General features: G+C 37.9%; 1 protein-coding gene across 2 annotated transcripts; it reads right to left on the bottom strand.

Moving 5' to 3' along the window:
* Positions 1-74: 74 nt before the first annotated feature.
* Positions 75-17,332, bottom strand: LOC121914006 (synaptosomal-associated protein 23-like). 2 transcript variants are annotated; one of them, XM_042436929.1, is made up of 8 exons: positions 17,198-17,332; positions 11,370-11,484; positions 6,886-6,927; positions 6,454-6,502; positions 4,810-4,927; positions 2,994-3,167; positions 2,716-2,860; positions 75-2,536 (listed from the first exon to the last, which is right to left on the bottom strand). In XM_042436929.1, exons 2-8 carry the CDS (start codon positions 11,424-11,426, stop codon positions 2,474-2,476), a joined length of 648 nt encoding a protein of 215 aa, XP_042292863.1. In that variant the 5' UTR covers positions 11,427-11,484; positions 17,198-17,332; the 3' UTR covers positions 75-2,473. The 2 variants fall into 2 exon arrangements, with proteins under 2 accessions (XP_042292863.1, XP_042292862.1); XM_042436928.1 differs by lacking the exon at positions 17,198-17,332 and adding an exon at positions 17,007-17,117.
* Between the last annotated feature and the right edge of the window lie 5,302 nt (positions 17,333-22,634).

Genomic DNA, 22,634 nt, shown 5'->3' on the forward strand with positions numbered 1-22,634 from the left:
GTGCACAGTTGTACCTTTGCCAACACTGATTTAATTCTAATCGTTAATTCATTAAGAAAAAGTGCAAGAAAATGTATTTCTGAATAGATTTATTGAGTACAAACAATTAAACAGAGGCATATGTGAAACAAAAGGCATTTTTACTTTGTTGAACAGTCATCTGTTCACCGAGCTAATTTCAGATTAAGACGAGCTGCATATGAACACAGTCAAAATAGACAAAACTGTTGTATTTACATTCCAGTGGCTGTTGGTAAAACAATGAATAAACAGCCTCAAGAGGGCGAGGCAGCCTTAGGCTAGGCTAATTAGATCTCTACTGACAAGTAACAGGCTGAGGATGATCACTTATAACAATACAAAGCCCTGAATAACGGTTCATTTCGATCTTTACAAACTCAATAGGTGTATGCCTGAAGCAGAGCACACAAATTATCATTTTTCTTCAAAACAAATAAGCCAGAAGATGCATACAAGAGATATTTTCAGCATACTGTATTGCTTATCATTACCCAATTTTCCACATCGAGGCCTAACAGAGCCCGCCAGGACTTACTCTGCTTCTACATTTACCCCTTTAACAACACTCATTTACATGTATACTTTTTGCATTTTGCTGCCAGCAGTAATCTATCCGCCAAGCTACGGCTTCAACAAAAACAAATTATGCTTTTCATCATCAGATATTATCGTTTTACTGTAGCTCTGATGTGAAAACTGGATATTTACAGAACAGATGCAAGAGGAGGTGTTTGTGGTACAACGGCTGTTACAACACAACCATTGACCACATACAAGACATTGACAAGGTTCCTGCACATTGTTCCCATTGTTTACTATATTTCAAACTTTTCTGGACTAATTGTTCAAATTTGCAACATCCTTTGGCTTTTTCATTATGACAAAGCTTCTGTATAGTGACCTTATGACATGTGAAACCAGCACATAACTGATACAAGAAACGACAGTGGATTGAATGTACATCCATCCATATACTTCAGGACTACACATTTGTTTTTCACATTTTAACGGACTGTGCAATTATCAAACTCGGGGAAATTAATTTTCCAGACATTTAATTGTGTAGGAACCCTGCATAGACTGTAAATCTCCTCTTGGGTGCTATAAATCTCTATTAACCAGGAAGTAAAGAATGAAATTAGATGAACAGAATGACTATAGGCAATTAATAAAAACAGCAACAGTGTGTTTGAGTATTTAAACCAACACTGTTGTGACAGAGTGGAAAAAAAACTCAAGAGACACTAAACATGAAGTACAGCAGTCGATCCACTGATGACAAATCTGATCATGGAAATAATCTACTGTTGTTTCTCATACTCAATATTGTTATGAAGTAAACTAGATGCGTTGGAGGAGGTAATGATGAATATTCTTCATGATGTTTACTGACCCTCCTTCACATTTGAAGGACATTTGTAGTGATTGCTATATGTTCATTTCTAAACACCAGGTCAGTGCCTTATAATTTTCTTGAAAATAGTTACAATAACCTTGATATCCCATCAGTCAGAAAATTATAAAATAACATTTAATTGCTTTCATTCAGGGGTAGGTGCTTTAAATTCCAGCATGAAAAGATTTGTCATGACTCACTTCAAAGCACAACATTTGATTTTTTTTTTTAAAAATAGCTTTTACAACTGAAATGGCATAAATGACATGCAAAAAAGTGTTAAAAAAAGACAACTTTATTCGCAAATTATTTCTGCTTGATAAAGAATATTTAAATAAGTATATCATCTCAAAATAATACACATGATACAGTTAACTTAATTACATATTGAACCAATAATTTGACTAAGATGTATCTGTTTCAGGCCAAAGTCAGTGATTTAAGATTAAACTAGATGCAGCTGTACCCCTGCCCCCACTATTGGTACATGACCAACTGGGGAGGATACATAAATTAATGCCGTGGTGATATCTTTCTAAAAATACAGCTAATCAGATCTATTTAAAACAGACATAGTTCATAGTTCTTAAAAGGCAAAACAGAGAAACCGAGAAAGAAAAAGCAGCTGACCTGTGCTTCCCTTCCTTAAGAATGCTGAGATATGATACAACAGACCTGGTAAATATTTGGTTTTAAACAGCAGTGATTGGCAGTCAGGCACTTTCTCTTTGGTGCAGTTTCTGATGCCTTCACTGCTTCTCAAAGTCCAGCATGACTATGAAAACATGTGTCAAAGGGTGTACTGGTGTTTTGACAGAAGGGGCCAATTTGTAAAATGTCTAAATGTATTCTATTTACATCTTAGTGCAGTAAAGGCTAGCACACTGCTGGCAAAAAAACATTCTCCCTGACTGAATTTTCTTTTTCATGTCAGAGTGTGGGTTCGTGCATGTACGCAAGTAGGCTGTGTGTATGTATGTGTATGTATGTGTATGTGTGTGTGGTGACAGAGGCTCAAGGTTGATGGATAAAACTGGCAGAAGCAGAATTCCTAGTCTAGTTGATGAGCTTGTTGGCTCTCTGGTTCGCGTCATCAATGCGAACTTTGTTCATGTCCGCCTGAAAAGAAGAGAAGAAACAGGTTGTCATCCCAAGGTCTACCATTTTTGACTTTAAATAAGGCACTTAAATGCATTTGCTCGTTGAAATGGGTATTAAAATTGTACAAAATATGCATTTAATGAGCTCAATCCCAATCCCTATTTTTTTTTAATTTGGACATCTTCTTATACTCTTACCTTATCGTTGATGCGGTCAATCTGTTTGTTCTGCTTGTCTATCTCGTTGCCCATGTCCACAGCCATATTTTTCAGGTTGCCAATGATGCTTCCAACTGCATCCAGATTCTCCTCCATCTCATCCTCGCGTGCATCATTGGTTATCCTATAGCGCAGTCGTAAAATTAGTTTTATTTTGGCTACAGGTCATTTCTAAATTAACACCATGCTTCTGACAACATTATGGTTTAAGATTCTCAGAGGAAACGAAACGACCAGGACGAGGATGTGACCCTCACCTCTTGATGTATGGACCTGAGGGTGCTTGGGCGTTCACCTGGCCGGCCTGGCCGTTGCGAACTCCTGAGGGCTGCCTTGAGACTACTCCTGAACCGTCGGCGTTACCTTCGGCGTCACCTCCTCCGGTACCCCAGGTGCGCTTGTATCGTGATTCGTGCTCGATAGACGTCACCCTGGAGGAAAAACAGAAAGTCAGCGAGGAAATCTGGAAGTGTTTAAAATAAAAATGAGAAGAAAGTTACAAACTGTCAATAAAAGCATCCACATGAGGTTTAAAAGGCTACAAGTCAGCTATGACTACGCTCACATGTGTCACACTCATGAAGAAGTTAAAAAAGATTCCCTACCTTATCTTTAGGTAATCATCAAAGAATCCGCTCCTCCAATGTGAAAGCATTTTGGAAAGATTTTTTTTCTCATGTTTAGAACCAGAAATGATCTTACTACGCACACACACTGACACTTCATATCGATATGGTTTGACGGAGAGAGTTTTAAGTATGCTCAGCACAGAGCGCTGCACCTGTCATGTTAAGAACTCGGTAGGAATACTGTTACGTTCCCTACCCATTCATAAACCACTGGGAATGCTCGCACAGTGAATCAGCATTATTTTGACCATAAAATGCACATCTGACAAGCGAATGTGTAATTTTCTTGTCTTTCCATGTCACACTCTCTGCTATTACCAGCCCCATTTGTGAATGAGGCTGCAGTTTATGTTGTTTTTATGCAAAATCCACCTGACAGATCAGAGTAGCGTCACTGAAGCGTTCAACCTCATGATAATAGAGTTGCAGAGTGGGAGAGGCCACTGGTTCCTGAAGTGTTTTTTCTCAGTTCTGTATTCTCATTTCAAAGTTTTCTTGTAATAATATCCTGAACGTTGCACAGAAACAGGATCGTGTATACATTCCTATATGTTTATGTTATGGCTGCCAGTTTTAATTATTTTGACTTTGCTTCTGAGAAATCATGTTTGGCATGAAGGACAGCTCTAAATACTACAATACTCAAGAGTATCGGCTGCTGTTGCTATGGAGAAGAAGGCAGTCAGATACACGGATCAGAGCTGTAACAAATTCAAAGTGTTTTGTTGTTGCAGCTGGGAACTAAACACAGGACCATGGCTGCTGAATTCACCCAAAATTGACCCAATATCCGAAAGTAAATTAACTGAAACTACAGATTGTATTATTGGTTTTCTCAGTATGTAATCTTTAGCTTCCGCCCACTGGTGGTAGCGCTCAGAAGAGAATTTTAAGGTCAGTGACTGTATGTTTCTTGCCAAAATGCTATTTGGGAGTCGTAGTTAACTTTTCACCTTACTTTGTTATGTATACATCTTTTGTACTGATTATTTCTCTGTTTCAAACCCTATCAAAGCTGTAGAAGTGCATCAACTGTCAGGCACCTCACATTGTCTATGAAGAAAATGAATGGGATTGTTACGTCTGGTGCTCAGGGGCCTGCATAAAAAAAACTCCTTCCACTTTGCAGTTCTACACATGATGTAAAAAATAAACATATCAAAAACAAAATATACTAATGATCAGACTTAAGTAGTTTTATACAGCTCCTTGCTTGTTTGCTCTACACTGCTAATAGCTATCATTGTAAGGCTCAACCACAAGTTTTTGTTAAAAAAACCAGCAACATACTTGTTCCATGAATAATCAAGATACAAACAAGCAAAACAGCAGAGAAAGCATGATAAATATTCTCTCCCAGCTGCCGATAAATAAGTGTTGCACAACCAAAAATCACAACAGTGATTTTTTTGGAGCCTTCACCGGGGCTGAGAGTTCAGTGTACCTGTCACAGGGGCAGACACAGAGACCGCAGCACTTAGAGAGGTCAGTCAGGTTTTTCTCAGCCTGTTTCATGTCCTGGTTGATCTGGTCCAAGCCCTCCTCCACATTCTTCAGTTGCTCTGAAACACACAGACGGGAACATCGCACCACGTCAGAGTCTCCCCCCTTTTTGTATCTACATATATTTTATAGAGTAAGAATGTTTTGTTTTGTTTATTGCCTTTATTTATCCGTTTTTAGAATAGATATAATTAAAGTTTAATGATCCCTATGAGGATTCTTAAATTGGGTCAATAACTGGGTCATTGCAGCAGCAAAAAAATAGATACACATAACAAAAAAAAAAGAGAATATACTGAAAAATGTTCAAACAGGGAACACAGAACGAACACATAAAGTTACATACAGACAAGTGACTGGTCCTGAGAAAAAACTAAACAAAACATAAAACAAACCAAAAACCACTAACACACTAATTTGACCAGCAATATTTAGGGATGCACAATAACCAATAAGAAATAATTTCCATGAACATTCTGGTTGATACTGATACACAATCAAATAAATGCTTTTAGTTGCTGTTGTAAAGTCTGGACTTTACCAACTGTATTGGAACAGATGCAAACATCTAAAAAACTGTTCTGCTTTAATACTTCACACAACAATGTTTCTAAGTGCTCGCAGTCACATGAGGATGTCAGCAAAACTTTAATTTAGGAGCATAACAGCATAGCATAACAATGATTCAAACATCTTTGTCCTTGAAATTTTTCTATAGTAGACATTTTTATGACAGCTTTCTTGTACAATCCTGACTGCCAAATGTGAATAAAAGCTTCTGTAGATATTAAAAACAGAGAATATGTTCCCTTCAATCAATAAATGTCTTGCAAAGTTGAAATGTGAAAGTTATTGAAATGAAAAAAATGTCATGAAAATATTGACATCTGGTTGATTTTAACTGCGACAAAAACTCAAAAATATGAAAAAAAGAAAGAAAGCAATCTGATGCACAAGGACGTGTTTCAGTGTATTTTAGAAAAATCCCAAGTTTGTAAATGGTAAATGGTAAGTGGACTGTACTTGTATAGCGCCTTTCTAGTCTTCCGACCACTCAAAGCGCTTTTTACACTATGAATCACATTCACAAACATTCATACGCTGAATGGGTACAGGGGCTACCATGCAAGGTCCCAACCTGCCCATCAGTGGAAGCTAACCATTCACACACATTCATACAGTGATGGCACAGCCATCAGGGGCAATTTGAGGTTAAGTGTCTTGCCCAAGGACACATCGGCATGTGGACTGGAGGAGCCGGGAATCGAATCGCCGATCTTCCGATTAGTGGATGACCCGCTCTACCTCCTGAGCCACAGCCGTCCGCCCGTTTGTAGATGGTAATAGTATTAGCATGAGATAGTAAATGTCATCGGTCACTTACAGTTAGTTTCCTTTGAAAAATGTGAAAAAAGTGATTCTCTTAACTTAACCATTAACATTCACTGTCTTGGGGATGCCACAGGAAAAAAAGAAAAGAAAAACATTTAAGAAGTAAAAGAAAATATGATTTAATGAGTTGGAAAAAAGACGCCAGGAGGAAACATATGCATTAAACCTGGCAGTTTTTATGTTGTATATCTACCTCCTTGCTGGTCCAACATCACCATGGTGTTGACGCCGGTCTGTTTGCTCTGAAAAGACAAGAGTCACACAAATTCAGAACCAATAAAAAGACTAAAAATTGATTAATATATTATGAAGGATGGAAATGATCAGGGTTGAATATATTTTAGGATATTGGATGGGATGTTAGGATGTTGGATACATTTGTTTTGATAAAAACTTTTTATGATATTAATTTAAACATCTTTTCCAACTTAAATGCAAACATATATATACGTATAACAGGAATACGACTAAATCGTGACCCATGTCATCTGCTAAAATCAGCATATATTGCTACAATCTTCCTAAATCCAACCCAGGTACAACATGGACCCACTTTCCAGTCAATAAAAACAGGACTACATGTGTGTTTTGTGCCAGAAGGAGCAGCAAGTTGTCAAAGTCTCACCTCCTCTGCCATCTGCAGCATCCTCCGTGTGCTTTCCAGTGACTGGGGACAAAAAAAAAAAAACAGGAGGTGTTAGTGAATAATGAGAAGTGAGAAAATGTCTTACCCAAAAGTAATTTTCACGGATAATAAGGGACTGGTTATGAGTGCATTCACACCTCAGATTTTTCTATGGCCAAAAACAGTTGATACATTATTGTGTCAAAACAAATGTGACCTGCGTCTCTTGAGTTTTATGTATTAACATATTTTTCCTGGAGATAGGAAAAAGTTCATTTTGTTTATGTTTGGGACAGATGGACCAATGTCAAACTCAGACAAAGTTTTACATTTATCTGGCTTCTATCTGGACTTTGGTTTTTCTAGTTATTTTCCAACAAACCGATCGATAGGTGTGAATGTTGCCTTAAGAGGCGGAGAGATCAGAACAGAAGAGAACAGAAGGGAATTAAAAAGGAGACAATAAGATGAGAGCAAGATAAGAGGGATAAGGAGAATGGAAAGATGCACATGATAAGAAAAAACATGCAGGAAGCGACACCATTAATATTCATAAAGATATGAAAGTAGATGGCAACAAGTCTATAAAACCAGAGGGTAAAGCTATAAGATCATATCACTGTGTGCCCACACTTTGCCTGAAAATAGCTTTTATACTGTGGTTCTTATTATTTACTTCTGTGTCTGAATTATGTTTTCTCTGCTCCTGTCCATACTGTGATACTGTGATACTGCATATAATTTGGGATTCTAGTTATTAAAACATCATGATACAGGTTTTTTTAACATCATGATTTGTTTTCCTGCTCTTAGGTTATTTTAATTATCGTTTAGCCTGACAATTATTTTCATGATTAATTATTTGGTCTATAAAATACCAGGAAATTGTGAAAAATACCCATGATGATGTATAAAAATTGCTTTTTTTGTGTGACCAACAGTTTCAAAAATAAATGTTATTCAGGTTACTATCACATGCGATAAAGAAAAGCAGGAAAATCTCATAACTGGCATTTTTGCTTAAAGCATAATTATACTATTAATTGATTGTCCAAATGGTTGCTGATTCATTTCTGATGATCACCTTCTTATTTGACCGTTCAAACTTAGAGAAATGACCAATGATAGTATCTCGGTCATTATGTCCACACTGCTGGTGATTTTCAGTTTCAATTTTATCGTTTAAGGTGAAAATCAATAGCTGTCCCCAAAAAAATGTCATTACGTATAAGTAATATTTTGTTAATATCAGCCACCTCTACTTTCCACCACTGAGCTGAAATAATTTGCCATTTATCATTTTTTGTCATAAAAAAAAAAAAAAAAAAAAAAAGCCAAAACTTCATTGGGTCCAGTTTCAAATATGTGAATATTTGCTGGTCTGGTCATCTATAGTCTTCTGTGGTTTTACTATTTGGTTTGTTGGTCAAGACAAAACAAGCAATTTGAATGTGTCACTATTTTCTGGCATTTTTTAGACCGGATGATTAATTGATAAAATAATTGACGTATTAATCATAAAAATAGTTGCAGCATTGATTTGACCACACTTATATCAATATCTGGAATACATCTAGGCTGCATAGAGACGTGATGTGATAACTTCAATAATTGGTTAGAAAATGGGATATTTTTGGTGTCCAGAACATTATATGCGTCCGGTCCATTACGACATTAAACACCTCACTGGAACTGCCAGCATGTCCGCAAACTGTGTCATGTAGTTACATAAATAAAACCTTGTCATTGTGCCACTCTTTGTGACCAAGTCACATGGGTAAAAGGCACAAAAGTTAACCTGCAGCACGACACAGACACAAAAAGTGTTGACGACGAGCTGGAATGCAGTCAGTTCAGGTGAGTTACGCCTTTGTGTCTCTATTAATAGCAAGTAAGCGCTGTACAGAGAGCGGGGCATCCAAAGGAGCGAAGCGCAGAAGCAACTCGGGGGGCATGACTCCTTTGTTACCATCACTAAAGAACTGTTAACAAGAGAGAGGAAGAGTGGAGACCATATTTCTCATTCTCTCTGTGTTGTGTTTGCTCTGAATACATTAATCAGTGAGTTGAGAAACAGACAAACATGGAATTGGCGAGAGCGATGTGTTGAGCTCAGCCAGGTTTCTGTTGGCTTAGCCAGAACATCACTTGGGTGGATAAACATTACATTATGTCTCCTAAAATCCTTGAACTTGGCTAATTAAGCCTGAAATTGCACTCTTAGCCAAATTTTCCAGATTGGGGTGTTGTGAGAAATCTTTGAGATGCAGACAATGGTGTGATATTTTTATCATTTGTTTGGGATGGCTCAAGGGGGACTACAGTTAGGCGAGGAACATGCAGGTTCCAGAAAACTACATAAAATTCAAGGGTTTTTCTCCCACATAAAGAATAAATCACACTATGGGTATTAATGGGCTGCAGTAAACCAGGATGCTTAGGAAGTATCACACAAACAATACATTTAAATAACGTGTGGAAGCCGTTTTTAGGTACTGGAGATTGAAAAAAGGCCTTGAAATTGTGTGAGAGCTAATGTTAAGACAGTCTTTTCTTATCATTTAAAAACTCTGATGTTGCCCTGATACACTGCCAGCCATGCTCTGAGTGTTTCAGGTATGAATTGTTACCCAAAGCAAGGCTGTAAAGTAGCATTAGCAGAAGGAGGATCCTCTTTGATCTCCTAAGATCAGAATGAGACAGATGTCAGTCAGTCAGTCAGGCAGCAGTGGAAGGAGGAAAGAGAAAAGAAAGGAAGATTGTGGGTTAAGTCAGTAAACACATATATATAGAGAGAGAAAAAAAAAACACACAATACAAGAGAAAAAAGAGGAGAAAAGACATACAATTAGTACAGTCAAAATTAGAGGAAGGTGAAGTGCACAGCTACGAGCGCAGCTAGAGTAAGTTAATTTGCCTCCATTTGAATCAGATGGCTGATCATATGATGCCCTGGAGTGCTGATTAAACAATTATCTCCTTGATAATAAAACGCTTAGATATAGCTGACAACATTCAAACTGTCAAAACCACAGAGGGGTAAGGGAGCTATCAGGCTAAATTAGGCGTAAAGCCTTACACACTTCCTATTAATGCCTGGCTTAATAATCAACTGTGAATGCAATGAATCTAATCACACAGCCCTTTGCTCCTCCAGTGCTTTGTTGCAGCAACACCAGTATTACATGATTGTGTGTGCTCTGTCTTTCCTACTGATGCTTTTCCGACTAAGCCAAAATTTGCTTTTAAAAAAAAAAAAAAAAAAAAGCATGGATATTGACAGTGATTACTCCATGATGATAATGACAAATCTTGATTAATTCCCACTGACAATGGCCATGATTAAATTAGATATTTCAATAACACTTATGCGCCAATTACATGATTAACTGAAGACATATAGTTGATTATCTGCATTTTGAATGTTTTACATTAAGTTTTTGTGCTTTGGACATTGGAGGAATAGTTTTACATTTTGGGAAATAAGCTCATTTGAGAGAGTTAGATGAGAAGATATATATAACTCTCATGTTTGTATGCTAAATATGAAGCTAGAGCCAGCAGGCGATTAGCTTAGCTTCTGTTTTCGTATGGATTAAACCAACTAGATAAAACGTGTTGATTAGTGAATTTTAGAGGTTCTGGGAGGCACATTTTTTTTAAAACCTCTGGACGGAGCTTGGCTGGCCTTTTCCTCCCATTTCCAGCCTTCATGCTAAACTAAGCTAAGTGTCTCTTGGCTTTATCTTTATATTTAGTGTACCAACATTGGTGTGGTATCAGTCATCTGATTCAACTCTCAGCAAAAAAGGAAACAAGCTGTATTTTCCTCCTTAAAAGTACAAACACTGAAACGTAAACCATTCAAAGCTGCAACCATGCAGATAATCAACTAAATGTTCCATTAATCATGTAATCTAGTAACAATGACTTCCAGTGGTGATGTTTTCACAGGTGAAAATAAGGAAAACAATTTATTTTAGAGGTCTGTAATTTCTGAATAATTTCCAGGGATGTTTCCTGGAAAGGTTTATGTAATTTGGTACTAATTATTGCCAAAATTGTTTTTCCTTTAATGCTCAATTTAAACCCAAGTTAATAATTGTTCAATATTTGTTTAATCTTGGAAACATTATCCCTCGGATATGTTGACTTACTTGCTTGCCTGTATACAAATTTGCCATTTTTGCATGTTCAGCTCACTTGCTGTACATCGACTAAAAGAATCTACAATCTCTAATTCTCTAGATTTGAACATTACTGACCCATAAAATAAAATATTACTCAGAAAAGTATCAAAACATCTGTAGAAATTTCTCCACTGTCCATCTGTACGTTCAGTATGTTCCTAACACTCATTGTTCGACCACGGCTTTTGTTTGTAGCCTTCACATTTTTGACATTTGATACTGAAACATTCTGGGTAGAGTATCACAATGAAAGAATGACGGAGTGAGACAGACTCTGTTTGTGTGACTCAGTACCTCGTCAGTCACTGCGTTGGCCCTCATGGTCATCTCTTCCACAGTCATGTCGTCCATGTTCTTGCTGTCTTGTCTGGAGGCTCCTCCTGCGGCACCAAGCTCAATATTCTGCGGCCTGCAAAATTGGGCAGAGTTCAAAGATTACTCAGTAACACCACGTCAGAAGGGCATCAATTACCATAAAACTCTGTGACATACAGTTACTGCAGGCCAATAGCCTGATTGATACTGGGTCCTGAGGCCAAAACTCATATTTTAGAATTTTAAATGTCTGCTGATAGTAATTTTTGAACAGAATTACAAAACTGAATAAAAGCAAGTGACCAAGACTTGAACTGCTCAAAATGTTTACAGTTGAAAAACAACAAACTATGTAATGGAGACACTACATCTAAATTACCTCCGGTATCATATACAGTATCTGGCATTTCTGTACAGCAACTTCTTGTTAATAGTCTGCTGACATATTCTCTATGATAAGCTAATATATGTCAATATGCACTCTAATTTTTATAATCAGTTAACAGTTAAAGGTTCTATATGTAGGAATCAGAAATTCCTTCTCGTTAGTGACATCTGTGGCCGTTAAATGAGCTGCTGTCAACATCATGCAGAGACTAATGAAGGTGATGTCTTTTTCTTTGCTTATACTTCTCATATTTACATTAAAGATCTCTAATGTCGTGTTTTGCGCCGTGTTTCAGCAAAGCAAAGCGTCTTTCTAGTCGGATAGCACCGTTTTTGTTGTGTTGTTGTGTGGTTATGCCGGTCGTTTGTCGACATTAGCGAGAGAGAGGTGCAAGGCACTTGGGAGCGTGCAAAAATGTAACTTCTGTTGGATTTTTCGGGAAAAATCTGGCCCGAGTCCTTCACATAGAAATCAGTTCACAAGCTGTTACAGACAACTGACAAAGTCAGGGAAGGTCTCATTTTTTACGTTACATTACTACCCATTCACTCATTAGCAATAAAAAACGATTAATACATGTAAATTGCTTCACAATTCTACTTATCGAACCTTTAAGGACATTTATACCAAGTAAGAGTACCAAACACTTGCTGGTTACAGCTTCTGAAATGTGATGTCTCTTTGCTTTTCTCTCTCTTTTGTCTCAAATCATGATACATTTCAAACTTTTCTTTGTTTCCTGGTCAAACAAAAAAATGCAATTTGGCTCTGGAGGGAGTTTTTAACTATTTTTTGACATCGTAATCATTAAATTACTGTTATTGATATGATGAAAACAACCAGTAGCACTACATAAAATTCTGTAATTTTAAACCCTTCGTATGCCATGTGTGTCTCAACTGAACAGCAGTCCATTCTTGTCCCAAACAGTGCATGAAAATGACATTTATCCCAGTGTTGCCTTTCTAACAACGTACATCTGAAGGCCTTTTCAGTGACATAAACCCAAAATGTTTCGCTTTGTAAAACAGGGTGGAAACACAAAGCAGAATCTAGATTCTAAGCCTTACAGGTACCTAAAGGTTATCAGTTGTTAACTTCCCATAGTGGAAAAGGCACACATCCAGTGCCACCGCACTAATCAGGGCTCAGTGCCGTATACCATATGTATGTTCATGTCACTCATATGGAGAGGGAAGAAAAAGATGCAAAACCTAAACAAATCAGACTATTTTCCTGCCCCTGAAGGATTGGTAGGAGTCTGCTCACATACATCAGGTTTGCTGATAAAGGAAACAAAAGTCAGTTTCAGTGATGAAGTAAAACTATCTTTTTGTGAGCCTAGAGCAGTTCCTTGTTGGTGTAAAGCTTAGCTGCAGTATGGCTAGCAGAATGTATGCTAAAAATGAGGGAACATAGATAAGGAGGCTGTGATAGGGAAATGGGAATCGTGAGATTTGATGGTGGTAACTGCCAGAAGGGTGAAAAACATTACTAAGATTTGCTACAACACAAAAAACTAGACTGTAGATCAAAGAAATGACAAAACTTATAACTGTATCAAAATGAATAAAATAAAACAAGATAAAATGACCGGTGGAAAGGTAAAAAAAACAAACAAAAAACAAATACCACAGGTGAGAGAAAAGATATGTCTTAAATGATCTTCCACAGATAATATCATGATGTAATGCAAGTTTGTGTTATTCTGGTTTTAAAAAGGTAGCATCACAAGTAGCCAAGTGACACACATTTCTTCACTGCTTTAACTGAGTAAAATGAACAATTATTGACGACCAATTTAATTGTTCTTTTTCAGAATTTTCTTGTATGTAAATATTTCCTGAATGCACAAAAAATTCATCCCAAAACATCTATACGTGCCATTAATATATCTATAAAGGAAATGAGTCAAGCATGTGACATTTGAGTGTGTTTATATCGCCTAGATCTTTAAAAACAGAGCTTCATGATTAAGACTAATATCATACTATCATTAACTTACATGGTGTAAGCCTAGGATGAGCATTGACTGATAATTTTCTCACAGTTTCTGCATCTTATGTCAACATTATAAGTACTTTCAACAACAATTCATTTTCAAGGTGAAATGAAAATAGAATAACATTCTATGAAAAATCAATCATGAAAACCAGTATCACCAAATATGATTCTTTAAATTCAAGTTCAAGTTCATGTGTCCACTAGTATATTTATAGTCTGGACATATGGGTTGTCTTACATCATGTGAGATACATTGCACTGACTTAATTGGCTGAAAGTGGGTGAAAGGTTAAATATAGTTCATTAAAATTCCACTGAAGTGCAACTTTGGTTTCTCAACAATAAACACTGAGCGCTTAAGAAGTTCCTGTGTGATTAACTATAAAACTATTAAAGCTAAAGAGCAAAAGGCTCAGACACTACAGATGAGGTCCAGTACAAAAGACAGAGTGCTCATGTGTGCGATTCATGATATTATCCCGATAATCATCAAAATATGCTTCAAATTCTTAAAAATGGCGCTAAAAGATACTAGAATCACTTTACCTTACATTTTGTTAAGAAACTAATTTACATCACAGATAGGACACACCATCTTTTTTTTAGTAAACATCCTTTTTAGTGAAAAACAAACAAACAAACAAACAATGACTGGAAAGATGTAGGCTCCACCTTGTGGCAATTAATCAATAAATCAATATAGGACTGTACGTTGTTAGCGAGCTAGACAGCTTTTCCAAGTCACTAATGTGACGATATTCATATTAATGCTGATTCACGATTATCCTGATAATGTTAATTCACCAGAATCAACTTATCATGTTGAGTGAGTCATGAGTGTCTTTTTTTTTTTTTTTTTTTTTTTAAAATCGTGGTTCACGATAAAATCTTTTATCATCCCATCCCTACTTCTCACAACAGACACCCCACAATGTGATGCACTAAGTCACGTCCACATTTTAAAGCTCAGTGCAGGCTCAAAATTTAGATTTCATGATCTTGCACAATATGTACAACTGCAGAGCGGGGATAACGCAAGCATTTACTGTGAACCAGTGGCAGGAAGTGTTGATCGAAGCTGACCACTGAGCGCCACATGTTGTGAAATTACATTTTTTATGCTTTCAGATTGGTTTTAGATATCGCAAAAGGAGGACTGGACTTCAACAGAGTTCAGTCGAAGTACGGAAGATGAAAGCAGATCAGGATAAAAATCCTTCTATGTGTTAGAGGATTGTAAGAACAGAGGAATACAGAAAGAGAGAATACTATAGCAGTGCTCTCCACTGAGGATGTTGCTGCAAATGCTGTCAAAGACTCTGGATGGTTTCTCAATTCATGAATACGACTACACTGACAAGCAGAAGCAGTTAGTGGGGACACAATTTGAGTAATAAATGTGGTTTTATTGTGTTTTTCAAGGTAATCTATTTGTTGTTTTGTTTTAGTTCCCTAATTCTAAATCATAACATTAAAAGCTAATCACTGAATGGTTTAGCAATCTGATTTATGCATTTAGTGGCCTTAATGCAGTCCAGCATCGCAGGATGTACTGGAATGACGGGTGTGATGGCGGCGTCGGACAAGCTTTGCTGCACAACATGTCATGAGATTGAGTCATAAAGTCATAAGCAAAGAATTAAACTTGTTTTTCTGTGATGTAGACAAACTACACTCTCAAAGAAAGAGACAGTTAACCGTAAACACACTGTTGTTTATTCCAAGTCAAGAGTCTTTAGATACCAACATTCAGGAAACACTGCTTACAGTAATTCCCCTATCCTTTTTCTCTTTCTTTCCTGTCCTCCTCTTTTCCTTTGGAGTTCATATGACATTTTCCTGTTTTGCAAATAACCCCTGAACTTTAAGTTCCCTTTCAAACCTGCAGCAACTACACATCCTGTGGGAAAAAAAAAAAACTGGGAAAATGGATAGTCTACTTGGCAGACAGTTCAGAGGATTTAATGTTGTTGACTCTGCATTTTTTCTGTTTTTGGAAAGAGGGCACTTGGTTCACACAGGCTTGACTGCTTTTTCTAGCTGATTATTGGACTTGGCCAGACACTGATGTGAGTTTACAACTGTAACACTGAATGAAGACTCATTCAGACGTATTGCACACTTCTGAAATGCCAAGCCACAACAAGAGCATATGAACATGTCAACACTAGAAGGTCAATTACATGTGCCAGTAAAGCAGACCTCTGTATAGCTGGATATTTATCCACATAACTCAAGTGATGAGAAGCTTACACTTATGGATAACACAAATGGATAAACACTACTTGTTTCTTATGCAGTTTGAGCCCTATATTTTCACACCTAACACTAAATAACAGGTACACAAAGCTGACACCACACCACCATGTCTTCACAGCCACAAGAAGAATAATTTAACAAGCCTTAAAGAGGACATACCCACTCATGCTGTCTTGACTGTGTTTTCTTCACCGCACCAACAGCAAGTGTTTAAAAGCAAGAGCTCCTACAGGGAAACACATTTCTTGTTCTTCTACCCAAACCTGTTCCTCCAGCTTGAACTCCCAGCACACACTGACGTCTTTGCTTATTCCTATCATATGTACTTATTCATATCCTCCTCCTTGATCTTTTTTAGGATTCAAACACAGAAGCCATTTTTTTTGCCCCCCTCCCCCTCCAACCACCTTTCCTGTTGAGTTTTGTATGTTGTGGACAAGGTGGTTGACTGATAATGCTGACCTGTGTACATAAACAAACCACAGGGCCGATGACATCATGCTGTGCAGGGGGGAAAAGAACCCTGAACCATGAACCTTTATTTCTTACAGAATATGATTTATAGCGGATAAAAACAAGCGTCCACCGTCTTCACCAAAACTGCCAATCAAAAGTGAAGACATCGGAGAAAACACAGCTGATAATTAATCATTTCCGGCGTGTCACATTTTTAATAGCTGCAATGCTGTGGCTACACACCTGACCTTGGTTATCTCGTAAACAATGGAGGAAAGTTGAGTGCTTAGCAACTATTTAACGTCGGTCACCTGATAAACAGGTGACGTTAGGGTGAAAGAGTAACAGGACCCAAAAACATGAAAAACAAGAGCAGTCTCCCACACCCAAGACACCAAAGTTGTGGCAGTAAAATTTCCCCCAAAGTAACACTTTTAAACATAAAGAAAGGGTGAAAAAACAGAAAACTGTGTCAAACAGTCGGTCAAAGCTGGTAATGGTTTCCTTACATTGTTTAAAAAGTTGCTCTTGTTGTTCTCAAGTTGTTGTAAATAACGTTACAGCAGGATCCGGGAGCAACTTAGCTGGTGTGCTAGCTCGCTAGTTCCGCTTTCCTGTCAACTACACAACGCCGCCACCCAAATAACTATGTTGAGAGGAAAAAGCGAGAGAGATATTTATCTAGGGAGTTAATACTTACAGTTAACCCTCCTTGTTTCGAAAAAATCACCTCGCAACTCCTCCTTCTTTACGGTATGTGAACTTGACTCTGGCAACTTCTGGATTCCTTCAGTGGTTCCAACGTCTGGCTGCCCGAAGTGTGTCGGTTGGTGCCTTTACGTGCTGTCGGAAATATCATGATTCGAAACCCGAGCTAATGTAAGCGAGTTTTACCTACTTTCCTTTGTTATTTTACTTAAATACAACAATAAGGTAAAGGGTGAAAAAAAAAGGTAAAAATACCCACAAAGCACTCGTAAAGCAAGGTGGCCCCTGTCAGATAAAATATGTAGTGTATTCAAGGATTATTATTGGTAATGCATTAAAGGAAAGCAGCATTTTAAAAGACGGGTTCACATGTTTTCAAATTTCTCTTAAAGCAATAGTCAGGTGCCCAGATTAACACTGAAATAGGGGTTTCTTGCCATATTCATCCCTCATGTTCATACTGTCCATTAGACGATCATTTAATTTCAATGCATTTACAATCTAAGTGATGGGACCCAAAATCCGCATATCACCTGTGCAAAAATGTATTTAGAAGTTTATCTGAAGCTAATATGAAGCTTCAGTCGTCCAAATTAGTCACATCAAGTGGATATCTTTCAACGTTACAGTCTTTTTAGAGCCAAAGTCCCTCTTTTTTCCACTATACTTTCAACCGCAGCTCCTTGGGGAAACCCAAAGAGGGAATTTTTTATGATAAAAAGACTGTAAATGTGGCAGATATCCACTTGATGTGACTAACTCAGACTGCTGAAGCCTCATAGAAGCCTCAGATAAATGTTTAAATGCATTTTTGCACAAAATGACTGTGTAGACATGCAGTGGATTTTGGCCCCCGTCACTTACATTGAAAGTGGATCTTTTAATAGCCAGTATGAACAGGGGTAATGATTACAGTGAGGAAAACCTCTATCAGTGTTCATATGGTCACCTGAGTGTTGTTTTAAGACAGACTTGAAAAATTGTGAACCTGTCCTTTAATATAGTTGGTGCTCTATGTGGTGGAGCCATTTCACTACTAGTGTTGTTGGATGGTCTATTGAAATGTACCTTATAAGCTTATAGCCTATGTTTTGTATGTAACATCTACATCTGCAAAGCAACTAGTATAGGTTGCTGTCAGACAGATGTAGTGGAGTAAAAAGTGCAACACTTTTCTCTGAAATGCAGCAGAGTTAAAGTAGAAATGAAATGTTCTTGGTTACTTTTCATCACTGCAGATGTGGTAGGAACTGAAGCTAGTTGATGTAATTTTATTGTGTGGTAAGTAAATGATAACCATGGCAATACGTTTATATTTTCATTTCTCCTTTTTTTTGTTTTTGTTTTTGTGAAACTCATAATGGGTTTCGGCCACTAAATTAGTTCCTCCCCTTAATTCCGCTGCTGTTGCCAGCACTTGTATTTGAAACTCTCAGAGGAAGGAGCTTTCGACAGGCACTTGAACGCACCACATGATGGTACGCATGTCCTGTCATATGACTCCAGAGGAAAAGAGACGCTGCTCATTTTCCCCACATGAGTGCAGCATTTACCCTTCACCCAGACCTCCCCCTCTCCCCCTCCTTCCCCCCCACCTCCCTCTCAGTATTTTATATGAAGACAGACTGCTGGATATTTTTTCATAGTGTTTCTGAGAGATGTTCTGAAATCTGAGCCTCTAGCATTGAATCTGCTGTGTAATTCCCAAGTTTTATGGTTTAAACCACAAAAGCCCATTCAAGGTGACTGCAAAGACACCGGGCAGAGTGCCAGCCAACATATCAACTGACAATGTCTAAAAGGCAAGTGTTTTTTTTCTCCCTCTAACTGCAGCTGAATATATTGTCCCTGTTGGGTCACCTACAGCTAAATACCTACAAGCAGGACATTTCTTAACAGCTCAAAATGTGCACAGGGGATGCTCCAGAGCTGCCCTCATGGTACTGCCCACTGGTGCTTGAATGGTGCCCAGCTCTCTCTGCCCATGTATCTTTTATAGAGTCTACATAGCATGCATTATTCAGCAATAACACACGGCCCATCTGGACGCCTGTGAGTGTGTGCCTATGCATTGGTGTGTGTGGTCTACAGTTAACTTTCCTGCCGTGCCATTTCACCATTTCACGCCACATCCAACAGTGCTTGAAGAGCTGAGAATTAGTATTTCCTCTGTAATTACAACTCAGGTATAATGTGTGTGTGTGTGTGAGAGAGAGAGAGAAAGAGTGAGAGAGGAAGGAAGGAAGGAAGGGGGAAAGAGAAAGAAGGTAGTGGGAGAAAGAGAGATAGATTAAGTGAATGTGTAATAGTGACTACAGATGGCACGTTCAGGATCAAGCTCTTTCATCATGCCGTTCCTCATTAATAGAGATGGGAGCGCTGCCCTAATTCCATAATTCCTAAATCATGCCTGTTAGCTGAATATGAGGAGACAAAAGTACAGTGGAGAGAAGAGAATAGATTAGCCTATAGCCTAATAATGTGTCTGTGAGTGCGAGAAAGCAACAGAGCAGAGGGAAAGAACAGAGATGGGTCGCCATCTGTATTTTCTGGCCTTCCTTTTTGGCCGTTGCTAAAACCAACATTATATAGGCCAAATTTATTCTCGCCAATTATTGTTCCACATGTATGCCAGCCAATGAAAATAGCTTAAATAATCAAATGATAAATTAGATCTGGAGGAAAATACAAGGGGATGTAATGCAAGTGGGGGTATGTGCGTGCATGTGTGTCAGTGACATAGCCCAGATCACTAGTTTCTTATGATTTCAAGGAGTACATCTGTTCCTTTCTGGCTCTGCTCCAGTTGTATCACACATCCATCTTTCCTCTCACAAGGATTGAGACATGCGAGGGTTTTTGAGGCCTTGCTTGATTGGGCTTAATTTTACGTTAGGCTAATTCAGCCTGTACCCGATACTTGTCAGGACATAGAATGGCTGACCAAGCGTGCGTCTCAATATTCGGAGATAATTTCATTCCCTCGTCTGCTTTCACTGGAATATATTCTTTCTCTATTTGAATTGAGCTCTCATATGAAGCAATTTGACGGAAACCAGAGACATCGATAGCCATTAGCCTGCTTTGCACAGGAGGGCCAAACATGGAAAGTCAGGGCTTATCTATTATTCATGTACCTCAGTTTTCCCCAAAAACAATGTTTCTGATATTCTTTTTGCATCACGCTGCCAAAAGAGACGAGTCAGTGGTTTCAAATAACGCTTTTAAAACAGGGCTGATAAATGTTTCAAGATAGCACTGGCCCTTACAACCCCCAGTGGGGAAAAGTGTCTATTGTCTGTCTATTCATGTCTGGATCTTATGAAAACTTATTGAGCTCAAAGAGGAGAGGAAGCATTTCATATTCACTTTTTTAGACATCATCAGCATGCAACTGTTCCATGTCTAGCTTAAAGGACACCTGACTTTTGATGGACATATCAGCTATGGAGGGGGGACGAACCTTTTATGTTTCAGGGCAATCTCTCTATACTATATACAGTACCAGTCAAAAGTTTGGAAACACCTTCCCTTTCCCTTGAATGAGAAAGTGTATACAAACTTACTGCATTTAGTATTCAAGTACAGGTCTTTCATTCAAAATCCTATATGAGTAAAAGTACAAAAATATCATCAGCAAAATGAACTGTACCAAAATCTGTAGAGAAATGGCCGTTGACTAGCATATTAAAGGGCAGGTTCACAGTTTTCCAAATCTGTCTTAAAACAATAGTCCCAAATGAACATTGACACAGGTTTGCCTCGTTGTGATCATTCCTCCTGTTAATACTGACCATTAGAAGATCCCCTTCAAATGCGCTTACAGTGTAAGTGACAAAATCATCAGTCCTTGTTTTGAGAAAAGATGTATTTGAAAGTTTATCTGAATCATATATGAGGCTTCAGCAGCCTGAGTTAGTCAAATAAAGTGAATATCTTCCACAGTTACAGTCTTTTTAGTGAAAAGTTGTCACTCCAATCAGCTGGAGGCAATGAAAAGAGGGAATTTGGCATTAAAAAGGCAGTAACTTTGACAGATATTGACTTGATTTGACTGATTTGGATGGCCGAAGCTTCATATTAGCTTCGGGTAAACCTTTAAAATAGATTTTTGCACAGAAAAAGACCTGTGGATTTTATTCCCCATCACTTACAGTGAAAATGCCTTATGAAGGGATCTCAGTATGAACAGGGGGAATGATTACAGCAAGAAATACATGCGTCAACGTTCATTTGGGCACCTGACTATTGTTTTTGACTGGTTTTATTGTTATTGACTTGTAAGACTGTGAACCTATCCTTTAAATTACATTAATAGGTTGAAGCATCAATGCGGAAGTAGCATTTTACTTTTGTAGCTGGTCCAGGGGGATGTGATTAATGGGGCCTGGAAAGAAGAAAGACTAAGTTATGCCACACTAATCTGTATGATTTTTTTTTTTTTTGTAAAATATTGGATATTTTTATCTCTTTGGTCCTGGAATACTTGAGAAGACTGGAGGGGAAATGTGTGTTTGGTGGAAGTGCTGACAACTTTTAGGCATCTGAAATGTGACAATAGGCCAGACGTACTGTAGATACTGCATTTTTGTCACAAACCAAAAGAGCTGGGAACCACGATCTTGAATAATGTATTTTATGTGTGTCATTGTATAAAATCTTAATCTGAAAAGTAACTACAGCTATGCAATAAATGTAGTGGAGTAAAAAGCACAATATTTCCCTCTGAAATGTAATGGAATAGAAATATGTCAAAATTACAGTTAATTACAGCACTGAACCAAAAAAAAAAAAAAAAGCACTTCATTACTTTCCCTCACTGGTAGGCCACCCTGCTGGAAATCTGATGGAAACAAGAGAGGAAAGGCTATCAGACTATTCAGTCTCCATGTTGTCAGCAGTTCAGATTAGCTGTCACATCGCTGAGGGAGATTCAGTTGAAGATTGGAGAGGGTGATTTCATCTGAATAATTTCATGCTTTGACTGGCAGAGCTCAATGCTCACCGTCCCAAGACTTTGACGTCAGAGGAAGATAGACTGGGCAAAGTAAAGACCCAGGTGCAGTCTAATAAATGAATACAATCATCTGCCCTTTGGCAGGGAAAAAAATAAAAACATCAAATGAAAATTAAATCACATTTCCACTGAAGAAATTCAACTCACTTGGCTTGTTTTTTTTTTTTCGAGTAGACAAAAAGACAATCTTTATTTGTGTGTTTCTCTCCTTGCTCTGACTTCTGTGTTTACTTTTGACTGACTGACTTTAATGACTAAGGTCAGCTTCCACAAAAACACCACAAACAGAAAAGGAGACAAACTCATACATGACGCTCAGACCTGGAGGCATCCTACCACTACCAACCATGGATCACAAACCAGAGAAGAAGAACGATAGAAGGACAGCATCAGTGGAATAGAAGAAGAGAAG

Source organism: Thunnus maccoyii, chromosome 16, assembly GCF_910596095.1.
Source record: "Thunnus maccoyii chromosome 16, fThuMac1.1, whole genome shotgun sequence".
Classification (NCBI taxonomy): domain Eukaryota; kingdom Metazoa; phylum Chordata; class Actinopteri; order Scombriformes; family Scombridae; genus Thunnus; species Thunnus maccoyii.